This window comes from Theropithecus gelada, chromosome 3, assembly GCF_003255815.1.
Source record: "Theropithecus gelada isolate Dixy chromosome 3, Tgel_1.0, whole genome shotgun sequence".
In the NCBI taxonomy this organism is placed as follows: domain Eukaryota; kingdom Metazoa; phylum Chordata; class Mammalia; order Primates; family Cercopithecidae; genus Theropithecus; species Theropithecus gelada.
The window spans coordinates 12902117-12927536 of record NC_037670.1 but is presented as its reverse complement, the minus strand read 5'-3'; the positions used below and the strand labels follow the sequence as shown (position 1 = coordinate 12927536).

General features: G+C 53.6%; 1 protein-coding gene across 7 annotated transcripts in view; it reads left to right on the top strand.

Annotated features, from left to right (window-relative positions):
* The first annotated feature begins 6645 nt into the window (after positions 1 to 6645).
* Positions 6646 to 25420, top strand: part of LOC112621400 (paired immunoglobulin-like type 2 receptor alpha) — a 42215-nt gene continuing 23440 nt past the window's right edge. Inside the window, exons 1-4 of one of the 7 annotated variants that reach the window (XM_025380809.1) lie at positions 6646 to 6938; positions 7251 to 7640; positions 7901 to 8095; positions 16361 to 16843. In XM_025380809.1, coding sequence (XP_025236594.1) covers positions 6869 to 6938; positions 7251 to 7640; positions 7901 to 8095; positions 16361 to 16443 — 738 coding nt within the window. In that variant the 5' untranslated portion in view covers positions 6646 to 6868 and the 3' untranslated portion in view covers positions 16444 to 16843. Of the gene's footprint in view, positions 6939 to 7250; positions 7641 to 7900; positions 8438 to 16107; positions 16142 to 16360; positions 16844 to 22434; positions 22716 to 23027; positions 23418 to 25420 lie in introns of those variants that run through there. The other 6 variants (XM_025380810.1, XM_025380808.1, XM_025380813.1 and 3 more) reach the window with 6 other exon arrangements.

Below are 25420 nucleotides of genomic sequence, written 5' to 3'. Positions count from 1 at the left end.
TTGACTGTGCTGCTTCTTTGGGGGTGAAGAGACTGGGGAGGCAGTCTCCACCCCTGGAGGAAGAAGCCAGGTGAGAACCAGAGTGGGTTGGGGCCTCCTTGCAGGGTTGGAGTTGGCCCAGGGAGAGGGCAGTGTCCCAATCTTAGAGATCTGTCCTGGCTTCTTGGGGTGGCGGGGGGTTGGGGGAGCTTCCTGAGGGACACTTCTAGCTGCCTAGATAGAACTGGGGGATCCCAGCAGGATGGTTTCTGCTCTAATCCCACCATGTCCTAGGACAGCTGCAAGGGTTCCTGGGGCTTCAGCCTGAGAGAAGTCCCTGTGGTTTGACCTGGCATCCTTCTGCCGGGCTCCCTGCTGTGGCCTGGTCTGCGGTCCTGATGCCCTCCTTCCACAGCTGGTGTCAGGCAGGGGGTGGAGAGTAGGGGGATTCGCCTGAAATCTTCCCTCAGTCACTTCCCCCACCTCCTCTCCGGGCAGGCAGAGGCCTTCACAGACATGGGGGCCTCCCCACAAAATGTTCCATCCAGAGCCGGCCCTTCTGCTTGTGGGCCCCACAGCCTGGGCCTGATGGGGCTTTTGCCACACGAGACAGCGTGAGTGAGAGGGCTCTGGGCTTCGAGACTCCCCAGGAACGTGGCAGGCCCTAGGTGGCGGGGCTGTGTCGTTCCGGAGCCAGGCTGAGGCTGCTGCCCGAGCAGGGGTGAGCACCCCTGGAGAGGAAGGGCACCCGCCCCTCAGCCCCTCCCTGGGACTGCATGGGGGACATCGCAGGAAGTGCCAGCTGCCAATCAGGAACCATGCCCTACGTCCAGCTCAGGGACGGCCTGTCCAGAGGCTGCATCCACCCTTACCACCCTCCGCAGCCCAGCGCACTGCCCCAGGCAGGCCCTGATGTGGCCTTGCCAGGACCCAGCCCCATCCAGTTCCCAGCTCTGCACTATGCTGGAAAGAGGGTGGTTGCAGGTGGTCAGGCCTGCCTTCCTCAGCTGGTGGTCATCCTCCTCCTCCCAGAAACCCTCAGCACTGGCCTAGGCAGCTCAGCAGTTCCTCCAGGGCTGGGGGCTCAAGGAAGAGACAAAGGGTTGCTGCAGAGGTCCCCAAGGAGGGTGAGGAAGGCAGTGCCGGGAGGAAGATGACAGGGAGGGTAGGGAGAGAGCAAGAGCACCCTGGACCCAGGGTGGCTGTGAACAGTGGGGCTTGTAAGGTCTCAGGGGAAACCTAAAGGGGATCTCCAGAAAGCTGGGTATCTCTAAGAAGCAGACAAAGGGGGGCCGGGCGCGGTGGCTCATGCCTGTAATCCCAGCACTTTGGGAGGCCCATGCGGGTGGATCATGAGGTCAGGAGATTGAGACCACCCTGGCTAACACGGTGAAACCCTGTTACTACTAAAAATACAAAAAACTAGCCGGGCGTGGTGGTGGGCGCCTGTAGTCCCAGCTACTCTGGAGACTGAGGCAGGAGAATGGCGTGAACCCGGGAGGCAGAGCTTGCAGTGAGCCAAGATCGTGCCACTGCACTCCAGCCTGGGCAACAGAGCGAGACTCTGTCTCAAAAAAAAAAAAAGGCGGCCGGGCGCGGTGGCTCAAGCCTGTAATCCCAGCACTTTGGGAGGCCGAGACAGGTGGATCACGAGGTCAGGAGATCGAGACCATCCTGGCTAACACGGTGAAACCCCGTCTCTACTAAGAAATACAAAAAACTAGCCGGGCGAGGTGGCGGGCGCCTGTAGTCCCAGCTACTCGGGAGGCTGAGGCCGGAGAATGGCGTGAACCCAGGAGGCGGAGCTTGCAGTGAGCTGAGATCCGGCCACTGCACTCCAGCCTGGGCAAGAGAGCGAGACTCCGTCTCAAAAAAAAAAAAAAAAAAAAAAGGCAGACAAAGGGGGAGCTCTGAGGGACCCCCTGCCAGGGCCACTTGCCCATCACACAATGGAGGAAGAGTCCCCTGGCCTGAACCTGTCTTCCATAAGCTTAGGAGGCTGCAGCCCAGCCTGGTCCCTGTGGGACTCAGAGCCAAACACCTTGGGACCCAGAAAGTATCCCGACATCCAGCCTGCTCCGTGCTGCCCAACCTCAAGTGTGAGAGCCAGCAGCAGCGACAAAGGGCGCCCTGAGAGTGTGTGGTGCACTGTGCTGTGGTGCATGGTTGAGCCTGAGACCCAGAGACCAGAGTGCTGTTGGTTCAGTGTGCATGGAAATTGAGGCCTGAGGGAGCTGATGTGCTCCAGGGGAAGAGCTGAATCAGCCCAGCAGCAGCACCTGCTTCCCCTCCAGTGGCCCCAGGTGCCCAGGACAAGCCCCAACACCCATGGCCAACAGTAAGGTTTCAGCTTTGAATGGACCTGGGTTTGAATCCTGGGGGTCCCTCCCTGGCCGTGTGGCACCCATGTGGCTCACGTTGAGCATCAGGTACATGAGAAGGGCGAGGAGGCCTGCAGGGATGTGAAGATTGTAAACCAGGAGGCTCCCAAGGCCTGAGCAACTCTTCCCAGATAGTCTTATCTTACAAGTCAGGAGGTGGGTATTTTCAGGATGTCCAATTTGACAGATGTGGAGCCTGAGGTGCAAAACATTGCCGTAACCCGCCCAGGGGGGCACAGGGCTGGGAGGAAGAGGAGTTCTTGGGGAAGGAGGGCAGGGGGCAGGCCTGGACAAGCATGTTCCTGGTGGGTGGAGGCACAGCTGGCTGATGAGGGTGCTCTGAGAGCAGTCTCACATCTACACCAGGTGGTGTGGCTGACATTGCTTGGGGGCCAGGCCAGATCATGTCTGAAAGGCCTGAGTGTCAGGGCCTAAGTCAAGGGTGAGATACACCATGTTCATATATCACAAGGCTCATTGTTGTTTTGGTGGTGGTGGTTTGTTTTTTGTTTTTTTTTTTTGAGATGGAGTCTTGTTCTGTCACCAGGTTGGAGTGCAGTGGCGCAATCTCAGCTCACTACAACCTCTGCCTCCTGGTTTCAAGCAATTCTCCTGCCTCAACCTCCTGAGTAGCTGGAACTACAGGCGCCCACCACCACGCCCAGCTAATTTTTGTATTTTTAGTAGAGACGGGGTTTCACCATGTTGACCAGGATGGTCTTGATCTCCTGACCTCATAATCCGCTCACCTCAGCCTCCCAAAGTGCTGGGATTACAGGCGTGAGCCACCGTGCATGGCCTAGCGGTGGTGTTTTGGGACAAGGTCTCACTCTGTCATCCGAGCTGTGCAGTGGTGGGATCTCAGCTCACTGCAGCCTCAACCTCCTGGGCTCAAACGATCCTCCCCCCTCTGGCTCCCAAGTAGCTGGGACCACAGGCACGTGCCACCATACCTGGCTAATTTTTGTAGTTTTTCTTTTTCTTTTTTTTTTTTTGTAGAGATGAAGTTTCATTGCCCAGGCTGGTCTCAAACTTTGGGCTCAAGTGATCTGCCTTCCTTGGCCTCCCAAAGTGCTGGGATGACAGGCATAAGCCACTGTGCCTGGCTAAGGCTCACTGTTAACAGGTCAATATCCCCAAATTGATTTTTTTTTTTTTTTTTGAGATGGACTCTTACTGTCACCCAAGCTGGAGTGCAGTGGCATGATCTTGGCTTACTGCAACCTCCACCTCCCGGGTTCTAGTGATTCTCCTGCATCAACCTCCCGAGTAGCTGGGACTACGGGTGTGCACCATTGTGTCCAGCTAATTTTTGTATTGTTCTTTTTTTTAGTAGAGACGGGGGTTTCACCATGTTGGCTGGGCTGGTCTTGAACTCCTGACCTCAGGTGATCCGCCCACCTTGGCCTCCCAAAGTGCTGGGATTACAGACATGAGCCACTGTGCCCCACCTGAATAAGAACTTCTTAATCAAAATTTCAGCATGCCTCCTGGTCAGAATTGACCAGCTGATTTAATAAGTTGATGTAAAAATTTTACAGTCGGCTACCCCTGGGAGGGGGAGTCTCTCCCTAGTCAGTGAGGTACCAGATGCCAGAGCATTGGCAGTGTACAAGGGGCTCAGCCTTGTGGCTCATGTGTGTAATCCCAGCACACTGGGAGGATTCCTTGAGCCTGGGAGATTGAGACCAGCCTGGGTAACAGAGTGACACCACGTCTCTGCAAAAAAGAAGAAAATTAGAGGGGAACTGTGGTGCGTGCCTATAATCCCACCTACAGGCAGAGCGAGACCATGTCCCCCACTAAAAAAAGGCCAAGAATGCAGGCAATATAGATAATATGGGCCCTGTGATGGGTGGAGGCCAAATAGATCAATACAGAATTGAAGAAGACACAAAACACTTGTATTTCCAGCGTAGCACACTGGCTAGGACAGTACTATGAAGGGAGGCAGTGAGAACAGACGTCTGTGCCTCATTCCTGATCTCAGGGTGGGTGCCAAGGAGGGGGGGCAAGGGGCTGGGGCAGGGGTAGACTTGGCTGGTGAGGAAAGGAGGATAGTTTTTGAGGGAAGATGGGGACATACAAGCAGCAGTTCTCAAAACGTGGTTCAGGGTCCTGGCCCCCTCCCTGCCCCTGCACCTGAACACACTGCATCCCACGCCTCTCCCATGGCCACCTGCTGGGCTAACAGGCTGCATTTAGGTTCTGCCCCTGTTAGAATCATGCCCTCCTCCAGGGCTGCCTCCTCCCAAAAGCCCCCTCTGAGAGAGAGCCACAGCCCCAGGCTTAGCCCCAGGCCCTGTCACTGATGTTGGGGGAAGGAGGATGAACCACCCAGGAGTCCTCACACCATCCTAGAGCAGAAATCCTGACACAAAAGGAATCTCCCATGGGGGTTCAGCTGGGTCCAGGGCCCAGAAAGTGACATAAACGTGTACCTTGCATCTAAGAACGCACGTGGCGGTACCAGGCCTGAGGCCCTTGGGGAGGATGTGCCCTCCAGAGCTACCCAGAGGCTGTTGGCTAAAAGTTCTATGTCACCCCCTCCTCGGGCAGCCTGGTAAGCAGGTGACCTTCCAGCTGGGTCCCATGGCTCATGGGCAAGGCAGGAATGGAACCAAGAGTCAGTCCTCAGTGGCTGGGCGTCGTATCCCATGCCTGTAATCCCAGCACTTTGGGAGGCTGAGGTGGCCAGATCACTTGAGGCCAGGAGTTCGAGACCAGCCTGGCCAACATGGTGAAACCCTGTCTCTACTAAAAATACAAAAATTAACTGGGCATGGTGGCACGCACTTGTAATTCCCAGCTACTTAGAAGGCTGAGGCACGAGAATTACTTGAACCCAGGAGGCAGAGGTTACTGTGAACCAAAATCACACTACTGCACTCCAGCCTGGGTGACACAGTGAGATCATCTTAAAAAAAAAAAAAAAGTCCTCAGGCAGGGTGGACCACCCTCTCGAGGCCCTGCCCAGACAGCCAGGGGGCCCCTTGTCCTCTCTTCAGCCCACCTTTGCAGGTGGGACCAGTTCAGTCCAAAGCCCCTGTGCCTCCGTTTTCCTGTGGGTTGAATGGGGAGAATGAGGCATTGAGGGCCTGGCTCAGACGGAGGGGTTTCCTGAGCACAGGGGAACATGTTTCCTCTGGCCTGTGAAGGGAGGGAGGGAGGGCTGGCCTGGCTGGCCCTGGGAAGCACAGAGGAGCCTACTGGGGCCAGGGAAGAGACTGAGAAGAGAAGGGAGGCCCGTCCCTGCCTGCTTCTGTCTCAAGAAGGCTGATGCCATTTCCTCTGACGAAATCCTGTCTTCCTGCCCCCACGGCCCCTTAGCTGGAGGGGCCACCTCACCCTGGAGAGGGTGGGCAGAGCCTCCTACGGAGGGAGCCCTGTGGGCCACCAAAGCTCCCCGCTCCAGCGACCACCCCAGGCAAAGGCCAGCAGAAACCCGTTAGAGATGGGCCCAGGACTGTGTGCGGGGTGCCCACTGTTGCTCTGAGCCTTCACTTCCTTCTGTGTCCAAGGAAGCTTCTGGATCAGCCAAGGGCTCAGGTGTGTGGAGGGAATGACCTGAGGTGCTGTATGAAGGGGTGGCCCCCTGTCCTGCACTCAGAAGTTGAGGCCCAGAGATTCTGCCCTTCAGCCAGCCCCAGACATCTGGGTAGAGGGAGCTCCGGTCCTGGAACTGCCACTGCAAGTCACGTGGCCTGGGGCAGGGCTTCTTGGAGCCCTGTCCCTGCCTGTGTAGGATGGGGAGGGCAGAGGGGAGCCTGCAGATCCAGTCTCACGTCTAGGAGGTGAAGGGGTGGCCTCCAGAAGGACCAGTCTGTGTAGGGGACCATCAGCCCCCTCACCCCTTGAACAAGGTGGGGTGCTTGCATCAAGGGAGCAGGCCTGGCATGGGAAGAGGCCAGCTGGGCCCTGGTGGTGCCTGGGGACTGCATGGGAGTCCCTGCCGGAGAGAGAGAGGGAAAGAAGACAAGCTGGGGACTCTGGTGCTTGGGCTGGGGACTGAGCGCCTGTGACCTCCACCGGCTTCCTCCTCCTCCTCCCTGAGGACTGAATCTGGGACACAGAAGGGCAGAGAATCAGGCCTGCCTTTCCTCTCCCTGAAAGAGCCTGTGCTGGCCCTGGGCAAAGAGAAGGATGAGAAGTGAAGCTGAGTGAGGTGAGGCTGCAGGGATCCAGGTGGGAGGGGCCCAGCCAGCCAAGGTCAGGCCTGGCCCCTCAGCAGGAGGACAGGCACTGGGGCCCTTGGGCAGGGCTGACTTGACACTGACCACAAGGGAGGCCCTTTTGCAATAAGAGGGAAAAAACCAGATGGATAAAGGAAGTGCTGGTCATCCTGGAGGTGCACGGGTTTGAGGAAGGCTCCCGGCCCCCACAGCCCTCTGCGGAGCCTGAGCCCGGCTCCCCCCACTCACCTCAACCCCCAGGTGGCCCCACCACAGGGCCCCTCTCTGCCTGGACGGCTCTGCTGGTCTCCCCATCCCCTGGAGGAGAGCAAGGCCATGGGCCAGCTCCTGCTGCTGCCCCTGCTGCTGCTGCCCCTGCTGCTGCCGCCAGCATTTCTGCAGCCTGGTGAGTGCCCAGGACCACCCAGATGTGGGCTCTGCCCAAACCACAGGAGGGGCCAACCCGAGACAAAGGTGGGACATCTTAGGGAGGGCCCAGGCTCCCACCACCAGGAAACAAGGGTGGGTCCCACAGGGGCGGGTGCCCCCATCCTCTCTCTCCCATGCCTGAAGAGTGGGAGACCCAGGCCAGAAGTCAGTCCAGCCACCTGTCACACGACTGCCTGTGGCTGAAGGTGCGGGAGGGTCTGGGGTCACCCTCTTTGTGTCTTGCGGTGGCTTCGAGGTCTCTCCCCCACTCTCTCCCTCCCACCTCTAGGTGGCTCCACGGGATCCAGTTCAAACCGCCCTTATGGGGTCACTCAACCAAAACACCTCTCAGCCCCTATGGGTGGCTCTGTGGAAATTCCCTTCTCCTTCTATCACCCCTGGGAGTTAGCCACAGCTCCCAACATGAAAATATCCTGGAGACGGGGCGACTTCTACGGGCAGTTCTTCTACAGAACAAGGCCAGCTTTCATTCACGAGGATTACTCGAACCGGCTCTTTCTGAACTGGACAGAGGGTCAGGACTGCGGGCTCCTCAGGATCTGGAACCTGCGGAAGGAGGACCAGTCTGTGTATTTCTGCCGAGTCGAGCTGGACACACGGAGATCAGGGAGGCAGCGGTGGCAGTCCACCGAGGGGACCAAACTCACCATCACCCAGGGTGAGTCCAGCTGCCCCGGCACGTGCCTTGCCCACTGCAGTCAGGGTTTTTGGTGACTGGTGATGTCTTCACATTTAAACCCAGTTGTCTGGATTGAGAGCTGTCAGCATTTCACCTTGCTACCCCTTCCCTGTGTGGGCTTCTGAGAGCGGCTTGCTCATCCTGAATGTCCCCCAATCTAGAAAGCAGCACACCATGCCTTTCACCCTGATGCCCCGCACCCCCAGAAGAGGGTCTGCTCATTCCTCATCTCTCCCCAGCTGTCACGACCACCACCACCTGGAGGCCCAGCAGTGCAACCACCACAGCTGGACTCAGGGTCACAGAAGGCAAAGGGCACTCAGAATCATGGCACCTAAATCTGGACACTGCTATCAGTGTGGCATTGGCTGTTGCTGTGCTCAAAACTGTCACTTTGGGACTGCTGTGCCTCCTCAGGTGGAAAAGAAGGAAAGGTAAGTGCCCAGGACATGCTGTCTCCTCAAGCCTCCAAGCTGGGGTTTCTCAGAGCCCACCTGCAGCTAAGGGATTTCAGAAATACGCAGACCCTGCTGGCTCCCCTCAAGCCCACTGAGGCCAACTCCGTGGCCTGTGCTGGGGCTTCTGCATCTCGGGGGCTCCTGCAGTGGAGTCATGCAGGGTCACTGTGAGAACCCCCAGCCTGGGTGCAGTGGCTCACGCCTATAATCCCAGCAAGCACTTTGGGAGGCCAAGGGCGGGTGGATCATGAGGTCAAGAGATTGAGACCATCCTGGCCAACATGGTGACACCCCATCTCTACTAAAAATACAAAAATTAGCTGGACATGGTGGCACACGCTTGTAGGACCAGCTACTCAGGAGGCTGAGGCAGGAGAATCGCTTGAACCCTGGAGGCAGAGGTTGCAGTGACTCAAGATCCCATCACTGCACTCCAGCCTGGTGACAGAACAAGACTCCGTCTCAAAAAAAAAAAAAAAAAAGAAAGAAAGAAAGAGCCGGGCGCGGTGGCTCACACCTGTAATCCCAGCACTTTGGGAGGCCGAGGTGGGCGGATCACAAGGTCAGGAGATCGAGACCACGGTGAAACCCCGTCTCTACTAAAAATACAAAAAATTAGCCGGGCGCGGTTGTGGGCGCCTGTAGTCCCAGCTACTTGGGAGGCTGAGCCAGGAGAATGGCGGGAACCTGGGAGGCGGAGCTTGCAGTGAGCCGAGATTGCGCCACTGCACTCCAGCCTGGGCGACAAAGCGAGACTCCGTCTCAAAAAGAAAAGAAAGAGAGCCCCCAGTCCTCTCTACACAGCTGGATCCCCCCAACTACTTCTCTCTCAGTCATCAATCATCTACCCTCCCCTGAAGGTTCCTGGGGAGGGGAGGGTCTGCCCTGGGAAAAGGACAGAGAGAGGAGAAGTGACCAGAATTGGGCTGAGCTCAGCAGGCACTGGCTGACTGCCCACCTGCCACGGCCTGGCTTGAAACTGGAGAAGCAAAGTAGATAAAGCACAGGCTCTGTTCTCAGGGAACTGGGGGTGTGGAGTTGTCAGTTGCCTCAAGGACTAATTGCTTCATTGAGAAAGAGCTATGGTATTGCTAAACAAGGGTAGGAGGAGAGAGAGGTAATCAGGGAGGACTTCCCAGAGGAGGTGACATCTGCAGATGTCTCAGAGAAGAAAAGAATTAGCTTGGCAAGAGGTGAGGGTGGTGTAGAGGTCACTCACTTTCCTTGCAGGTGGAGGAAACCGTTCCAGGAGCTGTAGGAAGCTTGATGCTGGTGGAGGAGGCAGGAGAGGAGAGGAGACAACCTTGGAAATCACATCCAATAGCCTCTGATCCCAGAGGCAGCGTGAGGCAGCAAAGGGTGACCTCAGCTCCCCATGGGAGACCTTGGTCTGTGGAGCAGCGGGCAGAGGTGGGCCAGGCTGGGTCAGTGCAGTGCAGGGGTGAGGCAGAGAGAGGGAAAGGGCCAGATCCTAGAAAATATTAAGTAATAAAAACCAATGAGATTGATTGCTGTAGGGGCGAGGGAGCAGGAAGAAGCATCCGTTTCCACTTGGGTGCATGGGGCTGTGATGAAACCATCAAGTACAGTAGACAATAGAGGAGGAGACTATGTTTGGAGGGGAACGATGCCTCGTTTAGTTTGGAATTTGTTTTTGTTTTTGTTTTTTTTGTCTTGTTTTGTTTTGTTTTTTTGTTTGTTTATTTTTTGAGATGGAGTTTTGTTCTGTTGCCCAGACTGGAGTGCAGTGGCACAATCTCAGTTCACTGCAAGCTCCGCCTCCTGGGTTCACGCCATTCTCCTGCCTCAGCTTCCTGAGTAGCTGGGACTACAGGCGCCTGCCACCACGCCTAGCTAGTTTTTTGTAATTTTAGTAGAGACGGGGTTTCATTGTGTTAGCCAGGATGGTCTCGATCTCCTGACCTCGTGATCCGCCCAACTCAGCCTCCCAAAGTGCTGGGATTACAAGCTTGAGCCACCTCACCCAGCCAGTTTGGAATCTGTTATACTGGAGATCCATGTGTGGCATCTCAGCAGAGTTGTCCTTTGGAAACTTGGATGTACACATTCCCAGTTCAAAAGAGAGGACAAGGCTCCAGGCATCAATGAGTTCTACCTCAATATCCTCCAAACCTGACAGTAAGTTACCATCACGAAAGTCTTCAGGCCAGGCACAGTGGCTGACGCCTGTGATCCCAGCACTTTGGGAGGCCAAGGCGGGTGGATCACCTGAGGTCAGGCGTTCAAGACCAGCCTGGCCAAAATGGTGAAACCCCGTCTCAATTAAAAACACAAAAAATTAGCTGGGCGTGGAGGCGCACACCTGTAGTCCCAGCTACTCAGGAAGCTGAGGCAGGAGAATTGCTTGAACCTGGGAGGCGGAGGCTGCAGTAAGCCAAGATGGTGACACTGCACTCCAGTCAGGGTGACAGAGCGAGACTCCGTCTATAAAAAGAAAAAAAAGAAAGTCTTCAATGAAAGGAGATTCACCCTATCAGCTAGGAAAGCACAGAGGGGAGGAGCTTGGGGTCGGGGCTGCCTGCAGCCAGATCCCGGCCTCACACCCTCACCAGGGAACAGGCTCGCGAATACAAAGGCTGTGTGCCTCAACTTCCTCATGGAAGCACGTGAGATTATTTTATAACCATAGAGTGGAGACAGTCTCAGTATGACCAAACCCAGGAGCCATGTATTAAAATATTGATAAATTTAACTATATAAAAAATTTTTTGCCGGGTGCAGTGGCTCACACCTGTGATTCCAGCAGAAAATCAGGAGATCAGGAGATCACAGAAGGTCCAGGAGCTAGTGAGAGAGCAGGAATGGAGAGCAGGGGGACCGGTAGGAAGCTTGGAGAATCTGCAAATAGGAGATCACAAAGGAACAAGAGTCAATGAGGTTCAACAAGAGGCAGGGCGGGATAATGACCAAAGACAGAGGGAACACTTCCAGGTTCGTTCTGTGAGGTCAGCAACACCATGATCTGAGAGCCAGATAAAGACCCTGCAAGAAAACAACACACAAAATACAGACGAAAAGGCCGGTGAATATTGATGGAAAAATCTTCAGCAAAATTCTAGCAAACCAGCTTTGACAGCACGTTAAAAGGATTGTACACCATGACCAAGTTGGAGTTAGTCCTGGAATGCAGGTATCACCCAAGACAGGAAAATTAATCAGTGTAGTGCACCCCATTAACAGAAAGAAGGACAAAACCCACATGATCATCTCAACTGCTGCAGAAAAAACATCGGACAAGATTGAATACTCTTTCCTTTCTTTTTTTTTTTTTTTTTGAGTTGGAGCCTCACTCTGTTGCCCAGCCTGGAGTGCAGCGGTGCCATCTCAGCTCACTGCAACTTCTGCCTCCCAGGTTCAAGCGATTCTTCCGCCTTAGCCTTCTGAGGAGCTGGGATTACAGGCACGCACCACTATGCCCGGCTAATTTTTTATTTTTGGAAGAAACGTGGTTTTACTATATTAGCCAGGCTGGTCTCGAACTCCTGACCTCAACTGATCAACCCGCCTTGGCCTCCCAAAGTGCTGGGATTACAGGCTGAGCCACGGTGCCCAGCTTGAACACCCTTTCCTGGTAAAAAACTCCACAAACCAGGAAAAGAAGGAAAGAAGGAATATACTGCAACATAATAAAGGTCAGTCATGCAAAGCCCACAGCTGAAAGTCTTTCAGTCATTTTAGGTGAAAGACTGAAATATTCGCCTCCAAGATCAGGAACAAGAAGAGAAGGATGCCCTATCTCACTACTTCTATTCAACATAGGATTTGAAGTCAGGCCAGGCACAGTGGCTCACACCTGTTATCCCACCACTTTTGGAAGTCGAGGTAAGGTGGATTACTTGAGGCTACGAGTTTGAGACCACCCTGGCCAACATGGCAAAACCCCATCTCTACTTAAAAAAAAAAAAAAAGATTTGAAGTCCTAGCCAGAGCAATTAAGCAAAGAATAAAAAGGCATCTAATTTGAAAAGGAACAAGCAAAATGATCTCTGTTTGCAGGTGACAAGATCTCATATGTAGAAAATCCTAAGTATTGCACAAAAATACCTGTTGAACGAATGAATTCAGCAAAGTTCCAGGAAACCAATTTAACATACAAGCAAAAATGTACTGCATTTTTTGCACTAACCATAAACACTCTGAAAAGAAAATTAAGAAAACAATTCCACTTACAATAATGTCAAAAAATAAAGTAAGATCTTTGGAATAAACCTAACCAGGGAAATGAAAGACTTGTACACTGAAACTACAAAACATTTCTGAACAAATGAGAAGAAGACACAAATAAGTGGATGACATTCCTGTTTGTGGAATGGAAGAATTAATATCGTCAAGGTGTCCACGCCACCAACAACAATCTTCAGATCCAGTGCAAATCCTATGAAAACCCCAATGGCATTTTTTTTTGCTCAAACAGAAAATTCATCCAGAAATTCAAATGGAATCTGAAAGCACTACCACAAACCAAAATAATCTTTAGAAAGGTGAACAGAGTTAGAGGACACGCATTCCCTGATTTCAGAATATATTAAAAACTATGGTAATCAAAATAATATGGTACTGAAATAAAGACATAAATAGGCTGGGTGCAGTGGCTCACGCCTGTCATCCCAGCACTTTGGGAGGCCGAGCTGGGCGGATCACCTGAGATTGGGAGTTTGAGACCAGCCTGACCAACGTGGAGAAGCCCCATCTCTACCAAAAATTAAAAATTAGCTGGGTGCGGTGTCTCATGCCTGTACTCCCGGCTACTCGGGAGAGTGAGGCAGGAGAATCACTTGAACCCGGGAGGCAGAGGTTGCAGTGAGCCGAGATCACGCCATTGCATTCCAACCTGGGCAACAAGAGTGAAACTCTGCCAAAAAAAAAAAAAAAGATGTAAATAGACCAGCGGAATAGAATACAGAGGAGCCCACAAATAAACCCTCACATAGATAGTCAAATGATCCTCCACAAGGATGCCAAGATGACCACTCAGCGAAGAATCATTTCTTCAACAAATGGTGTTGAGAAAGCTGGATACCCTCATGCAAAACATAGAGGTGCATCTCTACCTTATACCACATACAAAAAATTAACTGAAAATGGATTAAAGACCTCAACGTAAGACCCAAAACTGCCCAATGTCTAGAAGAAAATACAGGAGAAAACATAGGGTAATGAGACAAGATGGTGGGTCCTTGCACCATTACCCCCACACCCACGGTTTGTATTCCACAGGGGAAGGACGGTTTGCACTCCACAGGGGAAGGACGGTTTGCACTCCACAGGGGAAGGACGGTTTGTACTCCACAGTTGAAGTATGATCATATCAAAGTTGTTTCACTCCAGGGCAGGATTTATGATATGTACCTGCTCTTACACAAGGAATCATAGATCAACTGGAAATCTTAGAGGCCTTCCCAAAACTGGAGTTAATCAGAAGCTGCCATGGCAGATTAGCCTCCAAGATGGAGTTGCCTTAGCCTCCGCAATATTAAAAGTAGAACTACCATATGATCCAACAATCTCACTTCTGGGCATATATTCAACAAATTGAAAGCAGGGTCAGGAAGAGGGGTTTGCACACCGATGTTTGTAGTAGCATTACTCAAAATACCCCAAATGTAGAATCAACTGAAATGTCCATCAAACAAAGTATGGTGTCTGTAGTCCCAGCTGCTTGGGAAACTGAGGTTGGGAGAATGATCTGAGCCCAGGAGGTTGAGGGTGTAGTGAGCTATGATTGTGCCACTGCACTCCATCCTGGGTGACAGAGTAAGATCCTGTCTATTAAAAAAAAAAAAAAGTTCTGAAAAAAGAATATTATTAAATCTTTTTTATTTAGTTATTTATTTTGAGACAAAGTCCTGCTTTGTCACCCAGGCTGGAGTGCAGCAGTACAATCTCAGTTCAGTGCAATCTCAGTTCAGTGCAATCTCAGTTCACTGCAACCTCCACCTCCCGGGTTCAAGCGATTCTCTTGGCTCAGCCTCCCGAGTAACTGGGATCACAGGTGTGTGCCACCACGCCCAGCTACTTCTTGCATTTTCAGTAGAGATGGGGTTTCACCATGTTGGCCAGGCTGGTCTCGAACTCCGACCTTAGGGGATCCACCCACCTCGGCCTCCCAAAGTGCTAGGATTATAGGTGTGAGCCACTGTGCCTGGCCTCAACCTTTAAAGGGAAGGAAATTCTTACACATGCTCTAGTATAAATGAGTCTTGAAGACATTATGCTAAGCGAAATAAGCTAGTTACAACAAGATAAATAATGTCTGATTCCATTTATATGAGTATCTAGAGTAGCCAGATTCCTAGAAACAGGAAAGGTGGTTGTCAGGGGCATAGAGGAGATGGGAATGGAGAGTTAACATTTGAAGAACATAGAGTTTCAGTTTTACTGGCCCAGTGTGGTGGCTCACGCCTGTGAGAGACATGCCTTGGAAGGCCGAGGTGGGTGGATCACTTGAGATCTGGAGTTCAAGCCCAGCCTGGCCAACATGGCGAAACCCTGTCTCTACTAAAAATACAAAAAATTAGCTCTACTAAAAATACAAAAAATTAGCTGGGTATGGTGGCGGGCACCTGTAATCCCATCTACTCAGCAGCCTGAGGCAGGAGAATCACTGGAACCCAGGACATGGAGGTTGCAGTGAGCTGAGATCACGTCACTGCATAGCAGCCTGGGTGACAGAGCAAGACTCTGTCTCAAAAAAAAAAAAAAGAAAAGAAAGAGGACTTTTGAGTTTCAGTTTCGAAAGGTGAAAATGTTCTGGAGATCTGTCTCACAACCATGTGAATACACTTAACACTGCCAAACTGTACACTAAGCAATGGTTAGGATGGTAAATTCTAGGTGTTTTTTTTTTTTTGAGACAGAGTCTCACTTTGTCACCCAGGCTGGAGTGCAGTGGTGCGATCTTGGCTCACTACAACCTCCACCTCCCAGGGTCAAGCAGTTCTCCTACTTCAGCCTCCTGAGTAGCTGGGACTACAGGCACACATCACTACACCCGGCTAATTTTTGTAATTTTAGTAGAGACGGGTTTTCACCATATTGTCCAGGCTGATCTCGAACTCCTGGCCTCAGGTGATCTGTCCACCTTGGCCTCCCAATCCTGGGATTATCACCAGCGTGAGCCACAGCACCCGGCCTAGGTGTTACGCTGGAAGGAGTAAAAGTTGCAACATGAAAATGATACTAGCAGTTAATATTTCAGAGTTCCCAATCCCAACATTAAAAAACAACCTATAGAAGTGGAAGGGAAGGCCCCCGGAATTGAGGGGTGCCGTGAGGCCTGGGTTCAGAAGGTGTCTCTGTGGACGCTGAACCCTCCCGGGAGGAGGCTGGATGGTGGAGGGGATGTCTGTGGACCAGGGGCCCAGTGTTTGGGAAGTGCCGCAAGGATTCCAGGGGGACAAGAGGGGCAGGGCACAGTGGAATAGGCAGCAGAAGATTCAGGGTGAGACCAGACAGAGGGGAGGGGGTCCTAGTGGTGGCATCAGAACTTGAACAGCCGCAAACATGAGTCCCAAGCATGAGGCTCCCAAGGCTGGAGGGCAGACCCAGCCGACGGCCAGAAGGAAACCACAGGCATAGTCTCCCTGAGGACTTGGAGGGAGAGGTTGGGGTGCATATGCCAAGGGAAGGGAAGGGAGGGAAGAGATGGGTGGGCGAGGGCTCAGCGGTGGAGGGAGCCAGGTTGGGGGTGAGCGGAGAGCTCAAGAGTGAAGGAAGCCAACAGAGGGTATCAAGGTTGGGGGGTGCCGGTTTCAGGAGGTGATGTGGTGGACAACAGGGAGGACAGGTCGGGGGGTTGCCTCAGGGTGCCGGCTGAGTCCCAGGCCCTTCCTGATGGGTTTGCATGGAGCTGCTCTGCTGCTCTGGTCCCTCTAAGGAGGGCCTCAGCCTAGGGCACAGCAGAGAAGGTGGGATGGAGACTGCCACCACCTGGATGCCACCCTGACTCACTGTTGGTCTCCCTACAGGTCAGCAGCAGACTAAAGCCACAACTCCAGCCAGGTGAGTGCTGGGCCTCCCTAAGGGGGTGGGGGGTGCAGGTGCGGGCAGGGGGCCACTCCACAGGGAGTGTGCTGCTAAGAACCCCACAAGCCCAGCCTGCCACAAATTCTCCTGAGTTTTTGCCACCACCCACTTAAATCTGATCTCTGAAGCAATTGCCTTGCTTGCCTCGCTGTAATAATCCTGGCCCTGCATCTAAAAACACTTCCCCTCCTGCAGATAGCAGGGCGCCAAGCAGTGACTTCCAACCAACAGGATGTGGGGAGAAGGGATGTGTATTAGCCCCGGAGGACGTGCTGTGAGACCCGCTTGTGAGTACTCCACACTGGCTCCCCATTGGCAAGATACATGGAGAGCATCCTGAGGACCTAAAAAAGGCAGAGCCGCAAGGCAGAAGGAGCCTGGGTCCCTGAATCACCAACTGGAGGAGAGATACCTACCAGAGCCTTCATCCAGGAGCATCCACTCTGCAGTGACACAGGAATGAGGTCTGAACTCCACTGAATTAAATCACTGGCATTCGGGGGCTGTTCATTATAGCAGTGCTAAGAGTTCCTTTGTCTTCCCCAAGGATGGAAAACTACAATTTATTTTGCTTACCATACACCCCTTTTCTCCTCGTCCACATTTTCCAATCTGTACAGTGGCTGTCTTCTCCTATGGCAGGGGTTTTGGGGAATAAACAGTGTGAAATGCTGCTGACACTTCCCTGTGCATCTCCCACGTGGCTGCCAAGTGCCCCTTCCTGCTCTGCAGTATCTGTGTCCAGTCGTGATTCAGGGAGTATCCCCGCTAGTAACAGATGGCGCTCACAGATTTAAGGCAGTTGGAAGCAAGTTTAAGAAGGGAAATCTTTTTTTTTTTTTTTTTGAGACAGAGCCTCACTCTGTCATTACCCAGGCTGGAGTGCAGTGGCGCAATCTCAGCTCCCACTGCAACCTCTGCCTCCTGGGTTCAAGCCATTCTCGTGCCTCAGCTTCCCAAGTAGTTGGGATTACAGGCGTGCACGCCCACACTCAGCTAATGTTTGTATTTTTTAGTGGTACTGGGGTTTCGCCAAGTTGTCTAGGCTGGTCTCAAACTCCTGGGCTCAAGCAATCCTCCAGCTTCAGTTTCCCAAATAGCTGCAATTACAGGCGTGAGCCACCGTGCCTGGCTGAAAGGTAATCATTAAGGAGTGGGCAGGGCAGGAACACTGTCAGAGATGGTGTGGTGGCCAAGGCTAGTACAGCAAATCGGCTGCTTCCTGTGATTGCACGGGTTGGGGGCTCAGTTCCACAAGGCTGCTCCCGCATCAGATGCCAGTCAAAAGCTCACGTGGTGCCTGTGCTTCTGACACAGGGCTATAAAAATTGAGGTTCCCATGATCCCCTCCTTGGGTTCAGTTAATTTTCTAGAATGGTACCTAGAACTCAGGGAAACCCTTTACTCACATGTGCCCCCTTATAAAGGATATTATAGGGCCTGGCGCCAGGGCTCATGCCTGTGATCTCTGCACTTCGAGAGGCTGAGCTGGGAGGTTTACTTGAGCACAGGAGTTTGAGACCAACCTGGGCAACATAGCGAGACCGTGTCTCAAAATAAAAACATAGGATATTACAAAGGATAGTGATGAACAGCCAGATACAAGAGATACACAGAGAGAGGCCTGGGGGAAGGTGTGCAGAGCTTCCATGTCTTCCCCAGGTGCTGCACCCTCTAGGAAGCTCCATGAGTTCAGTTATCCAGAAGCCCTCTGCATCCCTTTTGGGTTTTTATGGGCTTCACTATAAAGGCATGAATGGGCCAGGCACAGTGGCTCCTGCCTGTAACCCCAGCACATTTTGAGGCCGAGGTGGGAGAATCAATTGAGCCCTCAAGCGGCAATTGAGGCCGCAGTGAGTTGTGATTGCACCACTGGACTCCAGCCTGGGTGACAGAGAGAGACGCTGTCTCAAAAAAAGACAAAACGAAACAAAACAAAACAAAAAACCTGGCCAATATGGTGAAACTCCATCTCTACTGAAAATGATCGTCGCCTGATCCCTACCCCTTGAAGATTCCTCCACGCCCTCCATACACATTTGGTCAGCACTGATTGCCCGGCACACTGCACTGGGTGACAAGGACCCAAAGCGACACCAGCCAGTGCCCCAGCCCTCAAGCACCTCCCTGTGCAGAAGGAAGACAACACAGAAAAGGGAAGCGTGGTTGTCACAGAGGCCCAGAGGACTGCCGGCTGATGTCACTGAATGGGGAAGTGGTCGGCCGCACAGGCCCTCGGCTCAGTCCTGATGCCACAGTGGATGTTCATGGGCCATGTGACCTCAGGCCAGGCTGAGAACCCCCCTCAGGGCCTCCGTTTCTCTCTGTATGAATTGAGGACCATAACAGAGATGCTGCCTGCCTCCTGGGATTGTCCAGAGAGTTAAAAGCTCTTTTAAAATGCACCTGCTGGGCTGGGCACGGTGTCTCACACCTGTAATCCCAGCACTTTGGGAGGCTGAGGCAGGCAGATCATGAGGTCAGGAGGTTGAGACCAGCCTGAACAACATAGCGAAAACCCACCTCTACTAAAAATACAAAAAGTAGCCGGGCATGGTGGCACGTGCCTGTAATCCCAGCTACTCAGGAGGCTGAGGCAGGAGAATCGCTTGAACTTGGGAGGTGGAGTTTGCAGTGAGCCGAGATTGAGCCATTGCACTCCAGCCTGGGTGACAGAGCGAGACTCTGTCTCAAAAAAATAAAAATAAATAAAATGCACCTGCTGGCAGGGCTGGGTGGCTCACGCCTGTAACCTCAGCACTTTGGGAGGCCTAGGCAGGTGTATCACCTCAGGTAAAGAGTTCGAGACCAGCCTGGCCAACATGGCAAACCCCATCTCTGCTAAAACTACAAAAATTAGTTGGGTATAGTGGTGGGCACCTGTAGTCCCAGCTACTCGGGAGGCTGAGGCAGGAGAATCGCTTGAACCCGGGAGGCAGAGGTTGCAGTGAGCCGAGATAGTGCCACTGCATTGCAGCCTGGGTGACAGAGTGAGACTCCGTCTCAAAATAATAATAATAATAATAATAATAATAATAATAATAATAATAAATAAAATAGTAAAACAAAATGCACCTGCCATTCTTTCCATCAAGTATGGCCACGGAAATGAGGGTCATGAGGGAAGCAGTGTATCCTCACAGATCCCCAGAAATGAGAGACACAGCCATGCAGGGCCACTTGGGAAAGCACCAGAGTCCCTCGGGGGGCAGAGGAAGCCAGGGGGAAATGGGGGTGAGACCTTTTGTTATGCTTTCCATGGAAAAGGCAAGGAAGGGTATGCAGGTTTAGGATTGGCTAGTTAGAATAATGTTAGCAGGCTCTGGGGATTAGGGGCTGTCACTTGTTATTTGGTGCCCGGCCCAGGGTGATGAAGGCAGAGAAATACTGCCTCCTGAAAGGTGAGAGGCAGTTAGAAGAGCTGGTTCAGTGTTGGGGCCCTGGATTAGTTGGTTTGCATATGAAAGGCACACTCAGCCAGGCACTGCGGCTCAAGCCTGTAATCCCAGCACTTTGGGAGGCCGAGGTGGGCAGATAACAAGGTCAGGGACCATCTGGGCCAACATGGTGAATCCCCATCTCTATTAAAAATACAAAAATTAGTTGGGCACGGTGGTATGCACTTGTAATCCCAGCAACTTGGGAGGCTGAGGCAGGAGAATCACTTGAACCTGGGAGGTGGAGGTTGCAGTGAGCTGAGGCTGTGCCACTGCACTCCAGCCTGCCAACAGAGCGAGACTCCATTTCGGAAAAAAAAAAGAAAGGGACACTCTCAGAGGGGTCATTTGCTAGCTTTAACAACTGGTTGGCTCTGGCAGGGGCAGTCCCTCTTTCTGGTCTTGGAGGTCCAAGAAGCCAGAATATCAGCAATACAGTGGGGCTGGGTGAGGTGGCTCACACCTGTCATCCCAGCACTGAGGGAGGCCAAGGCAGGAGGATTGCTGGAGCCCAGGAGCTAGAGACCAGCCTAGACAACATAGTAAGACCCCACCTCTCAAAAAAAAAAAAGAAAAAAATTATCCGTGTGTGGTGGTGTGTGCCTGTGGTCTTCACTACTCGGGAGTCTGAGGTCAGTAAATCGCTTCAATCCAGGAGCGATGGTGATCGTGTCCCTACACTCCAGTCTGTGGACACTCTAGAACCTTAAGGATAATACAGCCTGATTACAGAAGCTTTACAGCAACTCTTGAAGTCAGGTATTATAAATCTTCCACCTTCATTCTTCATTTGTAAAGGCCTGTTGGCTATTCCAGGTCCTTTGAGTTACTGTAAGAAAGTTACAATTGGCTTGTGAACTCCACATCTATTGGGATCAGAGGAAAGCAGGAACAGGGTGGGTGCCAAGGAGGGGCAAGGGGCTGGGGCAGGGATGGATGTGGCCAGTGAGGACAGGAGGATACTTGTTGCGGGAATGTGGGGACATCCAAGCAGTGGGTCTCATCATGCCGTGCAGGGTACTCGCCCCCTCCCTGCCCCTGCTCCCCACACACGACTTCCCATGCCTCTCCCATGAGCACCTGCGCTAAGGGGCTGCATTTAGGCTCCGCCCACATTGGAATCCCGCCCTCCTCCAGGCCCTCCTCCTCCTCCCAGAGCCCTGTCTGAGAGCCACAGCCCCAGGCTCAGTCCCAGGTCCTGTCACTGCTGTTGGGGGAGGGAGGATGAACAAACCCAGGAGACCTCACATCATCCCAGAGCAGAAATCCTGACACAAAAGGAATCTCCCATGGGGGTTCAGCTGGGTCCAGGGCCTGAAAGTGACATCATTGTGGACCTTGTATCTAAGGAGATCACACGTGGCAGCACTGGGGCAGAAGACCCTGGGAAGCATGTGCCCTCCAGAGCTACCCAGCGGCTGTTGGCTGTAAGTTCTATGTGGCCCCCACCTTGGACGGCCTGGTAAGCAGGTGACCCTTCAGCCAGGTCCTCAGGCAGGGCGGACCACCCTCTCGAGGCCCTGCCCAGACAGCCAGGGGGCCCCTTGTCCTCTCTTCAGCCCATCTTTCCAGCTGGGACCAGTTCAGCCCAAAGCCCCCGTGCCTCCGTTTTCCTGTGGGTTGAATGGGGAGAATGAGGCATTGAGGGCCTGGCTCAGACGGAGGGGTTTCCTGAGCACAGGGGAACATGTTTCCTCTGGCCTGTGAAGGGAGGGAGGGAGGGCTGACCTGGCTGGCCCTGGGAAGCACAGAGGAGCCTACTGGGGCCAGGGAAGAGACTGAGAAGAGAAGGGAGGCCCGTCCCTGCCTGCTTCTGTCTCAAGAAGGCTGATGCCATTTCCTCTGACGAAATCCTGTCTTCCTGCCCCCACGGCCCCTTAGCTGGAGGGGCCACCTCACCCTGGAGAGGGTGGGCAGAGCCTCCTACGGAGGGAGCCCTGTGGGCCACCAAAGCTCCCCGCTCCAGCGACTACCCCAGGCAAAGGCCAGCAGAAACCCGTTAGAGATGGGCCCAGGATTGTGTGCGGGGTGACCACTGCTGCTCTGAGCCTTCACTTCCTTCTGTGTCCAAGGAAGCTTCTGGATCAGCCAAGGGCTCAGGTGTGTGGAGGGAATGACCTGAGGTGCTGTATGAAGGGACAGCCTCCTGTCCTGCACTCAGAAGTTGAGGCCCAGAGATTCTGCCCTTCAGCCAGCCCCAGACATCTGGGTAGAGGGGGCTCCAGTCCTGGAACTGTCACTGCAAGTCACATGGCCTGGGGCAGTGCTTCTCGGAGCCCTGTCCCCGCCTGCATAGGATGGGGAGGTCAGAGGGGAGCCTGCAGATCCAGTCTCATGTCTAGGGGGTGAAGGGGTGGCCTCCAGAAGGACCAGTCTGTGTAGGGGACCATCAGCCCCCTCACCCCTTGAGCAAGGTCGTGGTCCCTGCACCAAGGGAAGAGGCCAGCTGGGCCCTGGTGGTGCCTGGGAACTGCATGGAAGTCCCTTCCGGGGAGGGAGAGGGACAGAGGACAAGCTGGGGACTCTGGTGCTTGGGCTGGGGTCTGAGCGCCTGTGACCTCCACCGGCTTCCTCCTCCTCCTCCCTGAGGACTGAATCTGGGACACAGAAGGGCAGAGATTCAGGCCTGCCTTTCCTCTCCCTGAAAGAGCCTGTGCTGGCCCTGGGCAGAGAGAAGGATGAGAAGTGAAGCTGAGTGAGGTGGGGCTGCAGGGATCCAGGTGGGAGGGGCCCAGCCAGCCAAGGTCAGGCCCGGCCCCTCAGCAGGAGGACAGGCACTGGGGCCCTTGGGCAGGGCTGACTTGACACTGACCACAAGGGAGGCCCTTTTGCAATAAGAGGAAAAAAACCAGATGGATAAAGGAAGTGCTGGTCACCCTGGAGGTGCACGGGTTTGAGGAAGGCTCCTGGCCCCCACAGCCCACTGCAGAGCCTGAGCCCGGCTCCCCCGACTCACCTCAACCTCCAGGTGGCCCCACCACAGGGCCCCTCTCTGCCTGGACGGCTCTGCTGGTCTCCCCATCCCCTGGAGGAGAGCAAGGCCATGGGCCAGCTCCTGCTGCTGCCCCTGCTGCTGCTGCCCCTGCTGCTGCCGCCAGCATTTCTGCAGCCTGGTGAGTGCCCAGGACCACCCAGATGTGGGCTCTGCCCAAACCACAGGAGAGGTCAACCCGAGACAAAGGTGGGACATCTTGGGGAGGGCCCAGGCTCCCACCACCAGGAAACAAGGGCAGGTCCCACAGGGGCAGGTGCCCCCATCCTTTCTCTCCCATGCCTGAAGAGTGGGAGACCCAGGCCAGAAGTCAGTCCAGCCACCTGTCACACGACTGCCTGTGGCTGAAGGTGCGGGAGGGTCTGGGGTCACCCTCTTTGTGTCTTGCGGTGGCTTCAAGGTCTCTCCCCCACTCTCTCCCTCCCACCTCTAGGTGGCTCCGCGGGATCCAGTCCAAACCGCCCTTATGGGGTCACTCAACCAAAACACCTCTCAGCCCCTATGGGTGGCTCCGTGGAAATTCCCTTCTCCTTCTATCACCCCTGGGAGTTAGCCACAGCTCCCAACATGAAAATATTCTGGAGACGGGGCGACTTCCACGGGCAGTTCTTCTACAGAACAAGGCCAGCTTTCATTCACAAGGATTACTCGAACCGGCTCTTTCTGAACTGGACAGAGGGTCAGGACCGCGGGCTCCTCAGGATCTGGAACCTGCGGAAGGAGGACCAGTCTGTGTATTTCTGCCGAGTCGAGCTGGACACACGGAGATCAGGGAGGCAGCGGTGGCAGTCCATCGAGGGGACTAAACTCACCATCACCCAGGGTGAGTCCAGCTGCCCTGGCACCTGCCTTGCCCACGGCAGTGAGGCTTTTATGATCACTGGTGACGTCGTCCCTGGCACCTCAGACCCCACTTCTTCTGACGACCCCTAAGTTCTCTCTTTGGCCCCTAACACTTCCTCAGGCCTTTGCCACCTCTCCCCTTTTCTCTTCCCCTTGTCTCCACATCTGATCTGCTGTCCCCTCCAGATCCAGCCCCGCCCCCACTCCTCAGGCCTCAGCATCTGCCAGACCCTCTAATTATCCTTCATTCTTTCTCCAAACTGGGGATCCAGCCTGGCCTCTCTCCATGACCTCCAGGCAGATTTGATCTCTCCAGGGTGTGGCTCACCCGCTCTTTGTCATGTGTCTCTGCCTGGAGTCCCCGTTAGTGCCTCAGGGTGGGCCCCATATCTTGCATCTCTCACAGTCACGAGCTCATCCAGGAACCCCCAGCAGGTGCCCAGTGACTGGCCCTGGGAGCTCTGCAGTCCCTGGGTCAACCTGGGTTCCCATCTGCCTACTTCCTTCTCCCCCTCTGCTTCCCAGAAGTGTCCTTCAGCTCCTCCCTGACCTGTCTCACCTCTTCCCTCACCTGTCATACCCCTCTTCTCCTATATCCATCCTTTACCCTCACTTTCTCCCCAGCCCCTGCAGCCCCCACTCTCCCTGACAAGCCCCTGGGTTCTTCCAGCCGTTCCCTCTCTGTCCTCCACTCTGGTCTTGCTACTCTGTCCTTACCAACACTAAGGGACGTGTCTGCAGAAGCAAGAGCAGCAGCCCTCATTCACTGAGGCATCATGGCATGGCCCCGGCAAATTGCTTCATGTGCATTGCCCTAGTGAACCCTCACCAAGACTCCTCAATGGCAAGAGGAACTGCTATTCTCTTCAGTTTACAGATAGGGAAACTGAGGCTAACAGAGCCTATATAGCTGCCCAACGTCACACTAGTGGTGCAGATGGGATTTGGAAGGGATGGTGAGGGCAGGGCATAGTGGCTGATGCCTGTAATCCCAGCACTTTGGGAAGCCAAGGTGGGTGGATCACTTGAGGTCAGGAGTTCGAGACTAGCCTGGCCAACATGGCAAAACCCCGTCTCTACTAAACATACAAAAGTTAGCCAGGCATGGTGGCGCATGCCTGTAATCCTAGCTACTCAGGAGGCTGAGGCAGGAGAATCACTTGAACCTGGGAGGCGGAGGTTGAGGTGAGTTGAGATCGAGTCACTGCACACCAGCCTGGGTGACAAAGTGAGACTCTGTCTCAAACAAACAAACAAACAAACACACACACACAATGACAGGGATGGTGAGCTGCAGAACTTTCTCACCTAACCTCTAGCTACAGGGCCTCACCTATTGAGTTGACCATAGTGTTCGCCTTGACCTACTTTTGAACCTAGCGATGGGATGTGTTGCACTAATAGATCTTCTGTTTTATTCAGAAAGGGCATCAGGGAAATTTGAGCCTAGGTTTATCTGTCGCCAGATCAGTGGGGCGAGGGGAGTTTCTCCCAGGCCCAGGCAGGAAGGGGGTGCATTGTCTGTAGAAAATGTTTTAGGAAACTAATCTTTGGCCAGGTGGGTTTATTTTTTCTAATCACTTGCACTGGCAACCCTAAACAATGCCAGGGATAAATTACTCTTCCCTGCAGGGACAGACACTCTCGCTGCCCGTGCCCTGGTAAACCACCACACCATCTTAACCACTGTGTTGGTTTTGGAGCAGATGGAGAGCGGCTCCTTAATCCAAATGAAGTAAGACAGCCTTGAACTTTGATTTCCTACGTATTTCCTTAAATGGCCTTTTCTGAGAGATTTGGGTTTTTCTCGGGCCTTCTCTTCCTCTTTCCTTAATTCCTGCTTGCTTTTCTCACTTCTCTGCATAGGTCAGAGTTGTAGTTTTTTTCACTAATAAATTGTTGTGTTTTTTTTTTTTTTTTTGTTTTTTTGTTTTTTTTGAGACGGAGTCTCTGTCGCCCAGGCTGGAGTGCAGTGGCTGGATC